At 45.9% G+C, this 6,538-nt stretch overlaps 2 protein-coding genes across 2 annotated transcripts; both read left to right on the forward strand.

Annotated features, from left to right (window-relative positions):
* The first annotated feature begins 443 nt into the window (after positions 1 to 443).
* Positions 444 to 1,558, forward strand: LOC6525969 (transcription factor 15). The gene is made up of 3 exons (XM_002101752.4): positions 444 to 711; positions 804 to 934; positions 992 to 1,558. The coding sequence occupies exons 1-3, from the start codon at positions 482 to 484 to the stop codon at positions 1,084 to 1,086; spliced, it is 456 nt and encodes a 151-aa protein (XP_002101788.1). The 5' UTR covers positions 444 to 481; the 3' UTR covers positions 1,087 to 1,558.
* A 182-nt stretch (positions 1,559 to 1,740) lies between these two features.
* LOC6525970 (DNA replication ATP-dependent helicase/nuclease DNA2) lies at positions 1,741 to 5,554 on the forward strand. The gene is made up of 3 exons (XM_002101753.3): positions 1,741 to 2,376; positions 2,434 to 3,471; positions 3,531 to 5,554. Exons 1-3 carry the CDS (start codon positions 1,837 to 1,839, stop codon positions 5,247 to 5,249), a joined length of 3,297 nt encoding a protein of 1,098 aa, XP_002101789.1. The 5' UTR covers positions 1,741 to 1,836; the 3' UTR covers positions 5,250 to 5,554.
* The last annotated feature ends 984 nt before the right edge of the window (positions 5,555 to 6,538 follow it).

The raw sequence follows: 6,538 nt of genomic DNA on the forward strand, positions 1-6,538 counted from the left end.
TACTGTAACGCATGCGTGGCATGTGTGCGGTCCAGAAAAACCAAAAAATCCAAAAAGTAATAATAAAAACAATGTAGAAGGGGAAGGGGAAGGGGAAGTGGAAGGTCAGGGTCTAAGTGCCACTTCCGTTTTCCACAAGCAAACAAACAAATTGGCCCAACAAATCGCCGATGGACAAATGGGGATGGATACAAGTATATAGATGTAACTTATCCTTGGTTCTCCGGCCACTTGATGCACAATTAGTATCGCACAAGTGCCCGGCATTCTTCGCTTGTTTTGACAAGTGCACACACATTTAGCGAAGGAAACGCACTCGTTATTGTTTCCCATCTTCACGCACAATTTGTCGTCACTAGCCGATGACTTAATTCATTTAGCAGATCCCAAATGTGCAGGCGGTGGGGACATAGAAGTGGATATAGTCATGGAATCGACCGCAGAGTCCGTTCAGTTGCTCGCCAATCGCCGCGGCTAACGGATGGCGGTCTCATCGTCCTCGTCCTCATCGTTTTCCAACTACTTGATGGCGGTATTTGCCCAGGATAGCAATAGTAGCGGCAGTGCCAGCGGCAGTGGAGCAGCCGCCGACTCGGAGGACTCCCAAATTGGTCAGGAGGCCACTTCTGGGGGGCAGGAGAATCAGGGGAACCACAGGCGGCGGCCGCCGCGCCAGAAGATCAATGCCAGGGAGCGCTACAGGACTTTTAAGTGGGTGAAAAGTATAAAAATAATAATAATCTTTTATTTTTTATTTTTGTTCTAACAATTAATTGTATATTTCCGATTATCCAAAACAACAGTGTTAATTCCGCCTACGAAGCGTTAAGAAATTTAATACCCACGGAGCCCATGAATCGCAAGCTTTCGAAGATCGAGATCATCCGCCTGGCCAGCAGCTATATAACGCACCTAAGTAGCACCCTAGAAACAGGTTGGTTAACAATACGCAAAGCACATAAATGTAAACTAATTTGTTTAAATTTTCAAGGAACTGAATGCCAGCCATGCTTGCTGCACAAGTACGAGAGCGAAGGAGTAACTAGGCGTATCAGTATCTGCACCTTCTGCCTAAAAACCAAGTGAAATTATAAATGAGCTGGTTATATTTAAGAATTTTGTTCTTATTCGTCGTATCTGTTGCATTTAAACAATATTTTATAACTTTTATATTGAGCGCCCAGTCGTAGCGCCACCTATGCTCATTTGCTGGAACTAAATGTATTCAAACGTGAACTGCTTGCCGTGGCAGAACTGCTTTCCTAAACTGTTGTATTTCCCAACATTTCGATCTCTTAATTATAACATACAAATAAATTTAATGTTTATAAAAGCGATTTTAAAGTGTCTGTAGTTGTACTCTGTATTGAAAAAGAATTTGAGTAGTTTTCCAACACAACACAAATAATTCTACATTTGTCGATAAAGTGTCGCCATCTGCTCGGATGTTTTCTACAACTGCACCACTTGCGCTGATTAGAGATGACGAACGTACTCTAAAACAGATATATACATATTTAATAAAAGAAGTGAATGAAACGCGCTTGAATCAATGTAATTTTTTGTTTAACTAATTTTCATGCAAAATATTTTATAAGGTACATACGTTAGTGATAGAATGAGATTTCAGTTTTATCCAGAATAAGTTTCCAAGTGCAAAACACGCTGAAACTTTAAAATAGCTTCAAGCTAGCTAAATAGCCAAACACTCTCGCTGCCTTTCTAAGTATTTTAACACGCTTCCAAAACGGTCACACTTTTCCCGCCAAAAGCATTTGTACGCATAACTGAAATAAAGTAAATAATTCGATTCAACAATAACAAATAGCCATTCCGATGGCCACTAAACGTGTGCTGACGCCTAATAAAGCGGAGAACACCGGCGTGTCGTCACCCAATCCGCAGAAGAAATTCAAGGAGCAACTGGATTTTCCGGCGGACGAACTGGAGAACATCGATTGGGGCGACAATGATGACTTCGATTTGGCGGTGATTGGAGCTATGGACTCGATATCCAACCATCGATTGGAGCTCACCCAGTGGCAGCGTTGCGAAGTGGTGCAGGTGGAGCAGCTGCCCAACAGAAAGGGCCTCAAATTGCATGTTAAGAGGATTTCTGGCGGGGATCCGGAGACAGCTGTTTGCCAACTGCTGCCCCCCTGGAATTGCATGCCAATGCAAGTTGGGGACACTGTCTCGCTGTTGGGCAAGTGGGAACCATCTGCAGGTTGCTATGTGGTCGATAAGGAGCAGGGTTACTGCGTGTCTCATCCGGATTTCCTCATTTCCGGCACCACAGTCACCGGTTCCCTATTCTGCAAGCGGAAATCTGTGCTGCAGGAACGTTTCCGTGGTCTGGACTCGGGAAGCTCTGTTGTAAGTACATCTCGATATCAGCGAAACCCAACTTATCCAGAATTTATTGCCTTCCAGATGGTCATTGGCACTCTGGTGCACGAATTGCTGCAAAAGGTTCTGCGCCAGAAGCTCTTCGATAAAAAACATATTCAATCTGCCCTCCAGGAGATGCTGACCAGCTCTTCTTTGGCTCATTTACTCTATGCCAGCAATCTCAGCCAAGCAGAAATGGAAGATCATCTGCTGAAATTTATCGATCCCATTGTCAGCTTTGTGGCCCAGTATGTGAAGGGTGAAACGCCAAGTGTTTTGCTGCCTGAAGTCTATCGCGGTCGCATCCACGAGATATGCGATATAGAGGAGAACCTCTGGGTTCCCCAACTGGGACTCAAGGGCAAGGTGGATGTCTCCGTGAAGGTAAAGAATCAACGGCAGAGGGAGGAGATCATACCACTGGAACTGAAGACTGGTCGAGCCAGCTTCTCCATGGAACACAAGGGCCAACTGCTGCTCTACCAACTGATGCACTCTGCCCAGGGCAGAGATACCCAGTCGGGATTGCTTCTGTACCTCAAAGAGGGACTGCTACGAGAAGTTGGCAGCGGAAGAAACGAGCAGAGGGATCTACTAATGCTAAGGAATGATCTGGCTCACTGGCTAACACGTGAAGTAGCCATTCCGGCAGGCAAGGAGGATCCACTAGAGCAACTGCCGCTACCCGAACCCGTTTACCATCACAGTGCCTGCGGCAATTGTGCCTACAATACCATTTGCACCAGCTTTGCCCAGAAGGATTCAAGCTTAGAACTAAGCGACTCACATCCCCTCAAGAAACTGATGCCCCAACTATTAGGGCATCTAAGTGAGGCAGATCACGCATACGTGCAGCATTGGTGCGGATTGCTGGCTCTAGAAGAGCAGCACAATCGTCAGTCCTCGCAAGCTAGATGTTTCTGGACAGAGGACCCTGCGAAGAGAGAAAAAGAAGGCAGAGCCATTCGACATCTAAAACTAGTGAAGGGCCAAACAGTTGTGTCAGAAGAGGGACGCTATCGCCAGACCTTGGAGCTCGGTGAAGAGGCAGATCCCAGTCGAGATCTCAGCCTCAGTGGGGTACGTTTGGTCTCAATCCCCACAGATCAATATATTCTTATCTCCACTCTTTGTTTCAGTTCGACTTGGGTGAATATGTGGTCATAAGTTCCTCTACCCGTCTGGCCGTTGCCTCTGGCTTTATTGTATCCATAGAAGCACGTCGTTTGGATCTTCGCCTGGAGCGAGATCTTAGCCAGCGTTATGGCCAGGACACATTTATTATGGACAAGCACGAATCGCAGAGCTTTGCCACATTTAACTTTACCAATCTCGGCATTCTGCTCTCCGACGGAGAGCGCTTCCAGGAGCTGAGAGATATTATTGTCGCCAAGAAGCCACCAGAGCAGCACAAAGTGCTGCCCAAGATCATCCTCACCAAAGGAGCGCCCATGCTGCTGAAACTTAACAAAGTACAACAGAATGCTGCTTTGCGTGCTCTGACCACCAGCAGTCACATGTTGATTAAGGGGCTGCCCGGCACTGGCAAGACCCAGACTTTGGTTTCCCTTGTCAGACTGCTTCATCTCCTCGGAAAGAGTGTGCTTATTACAGCGCAAACGCATTCGGCGGTGGACAATCTTCTCATGCGTTTGCTGCCCTTCGATTTGCCCATGATGAGATTGGGCTCGAGCTCTAGAATCCATAACCAGTTGGTGGGAATAAGCGAGGATAGCCTGACAAAAGATTGCAAAACAGTAGAGGAATTGGAGAAGGCCCTGGAGCAGCCTTCCATTGTGGGAGTGACTTGCTTGGGAGCTGGACATGCGCTCTTCCAGCGTCGTAAGTTTGATTATTGCATCGTGGATGAGGCTACGCAGGTGTTGCAGCCCACTGTGCTGCGTTCATTGATTCACTGCAGCAAATTCGTCCTTGTGGGAGATCCAGAGCAGTTGCCTCCGATTGTCAGATCTAAGGAAGCCCGTCAGAGGGGAGCGGATGAGACGTTATTCCAGAGACTGGACTCGGATCAGGCCACCGCTGTGTTGAGTCTGCAGTATCGCATGAACAAGACCATCACCCGGCTGGCCAATGAGCTCACCTATGGCGGAGACCTGAAGTGTGCCTCGGATGAGGTGTCCGGCGCCAGGTTTGAAGTCGATCTGTTGAGCCAAGCACCCAGATGGGTGCAGCGTGCGTTAACCACTCATTTGGAGCAGGCTGTCACACTGATAAATACAGGCGATTGCATGGAGCGCTGCCAGGAATTCGTTCAATCATCACAACGGCTCGTGGACACCTGCTCCTCCATAGAGCAAAACTTTGGCGAGGACAAGGATGAGATTAGGAAGCATACATCCAAAAAGAGAGTATCCAAATACACAAACTACTGTGAAGCGGGCATAGTGATGCACTTGCTCAGGTATTTACTGAAATCGGGCTTCGAAGCCGCCAGGATTGGCGTGATAGCACCATATCGCGCTCAAGTAGAGCTGCTCAAAAAGCTTGCCTCCAAACTGGACACCGACCTGGAGTGCAACACCGTGGACCAGTTCCAAGGCAGGGATAAGAACCTTATCATATACAGCTGCTCCAAAACAGGCGGTGATTTCTCCAATATGGAACGCTCGCGGGAGGCAGAGATCCTCGAGGATCAGCGCCGTCTCACAGTGGCCATTACCCGTGCCAAGAACAAGCTCATCCTACTGGGCGACATCAAGTGCCTGGAGCAGTACGGTCCCTTCCGACGCCTCTTTAAGCACATCCCGGACAGGTGTCGGCTCAAGTTGGAGGAGGGCCGCATGGAGTTCGGCTGGCAGAGGATACAAGAGGATTTGGCTGGTCTAATGGACACCTAATTGCTATATTGACATGTACTATTCCTTTTTTGTTTTTTTGTTGTATTATTTACGTGGCATGTTGAATTTATTATTATAAATAGGATTTGTTAGCTAGCCATTAAATGTACACAATATACAATGACTATAGTCGTCGATTTATATATTAATTTAAATGTTAAGGGCTTAAAGCCTTTTTGCTGTTACCAATTTAAACTGAGAATCTAAATCAATTTGTAGAGATTTCACTGGTTCACTTTTGAGTCGAAGAAATTGGCTGTAAGAGCTCTCAATAAAATCTTGTGCTAAATTGTTATTAAACCGCATTACCAGGGCTGTGTTTGCTTATAGATTGGCTGTAATCTTTTAATCCAGAAAACTATTTTCCCACTTGGCAGTCTTTGTATATATGTACATATACCTACTTTTTACTACCACCCACACCAGCCAGTTGTTCGTGTGTGTTCCTTCGCTTGGTTGCCACCGTCCACCTTCTTATACCTTCTTATACCCGAAAACCTGCCCCTTCCCAGCGGAAGTTGGGCACCTCGAGGTCTGAGCTCTGAGCTGCTGCTCTGCGTGCCCTGAATATATGTATATGGGTAAGACATATGGTGGGGCAGGGGAATGGGTCACTTGCAGCGGATGCATTTAACAGCCAGGAGCGAACGTGAGTCATCCTTTGAGATGATTATCGTATCATTATCGTCATCCATGCAGGTGTGTTAACATTCGCCTGGGCAAATGGCAGTTACCAAATGCGAGATTGATTGCCCTCAAAAGCGGGAAAGGCTAAAGCAGAAATAAAAACGAAACCAAATGAAATGAAATTGAATGAAATGAAATGAAATGAGAGGACGGCTCTAAAAATAGGAAACAAGTAAAAGTTGAGGCAGACACATCGAATACCCTAAGGAATTAACTCAATTTAAAATGATTTCGGAAATGATTTTGTTAGAAATTCACTTTTGGGTCGGTCACCTATATAGATTAGCAATACTATGTATAATGAACTGGGTGGTATAAATAATTGGGGCACCCATAAATTTGTAGGCTATTATAGTAAAGTTCGGTAGATATAAGTAAAGATATAAGTGAAGAGACCCCAAACACCAAAAAACCATTCGTGAGCAGAAAGCGGGCAAAGTCAGATGGATATATATATGAGATGTGTGTAAGACATATACTCTTAAATGAAAGGGGAGTGGGGGAAAAGTTATTCCAAGAGGAATAACAGTAACAGTTAGGGGGGAAAAACAACAACACTAATGGGCATACGCAAATCGCTTGATAAAATATTTGAAATTCAT

The sequence above is a fragment of the Drosophila yakuba genome, chromosome X (assembly GCF_016746365.2).
Source record: "Drosophila yakuba strain Tai18E2 chromosome X, Prin_Dyak_Tai18E2_2.1, whole genome shotgun sequence".
NCBI classification, from domain to species: Eukaryota; Metazoa; Arthropoda; class Insecta; order Diptera; family Drosophilidae; genus Drosophila; species Drosophila yakuba.

Bases quoted from the DNA above. Each gene is read 5' to 3' on its own strand.
- LOC6525969 (XM_002101752.4), top strand. From the start codon at position 482: ATGGCGGTCTCATCGTCCTCGTCCTCATCGTTTTCCAACTACTTGATG. The intron at 712-803 runs GTGGGTGAAAAG...CCAAAACAACAG, and splicing joins GAGCGCTACAGGACTTTTAA to TGTTAATTCCGCCTACGAAG. The intron at 935-991 runs GTTGGTTAACAA...TAAATTTTCAAG, and splicing joins AAGTAGCACCCTAGAAACAG to GAACTGAATGCCAGCCATGC.
- LOC6525970 (XM_002101753.3), top strand. From the start codon at position 1,837: ATGGCCACTAAACGTGTGCTGACGCCTAATAAAGCGGAGAACACCGGC. The intron at 2,377-2,433 runs GTAAGTACATCT...ATTGCCTTCCAG, and splicing joins TGGACTCGGGAAGCTCTGTT to ATGGTCATTGGCACTCTGGT. The intron at 3,472-3,530 runs GTACGTTTGGTC...TCTTTGTTTCAG, and splicing joins GAGATCTCAGCCTCAGTGGG to TTCGACTTGGGTGAATATGT.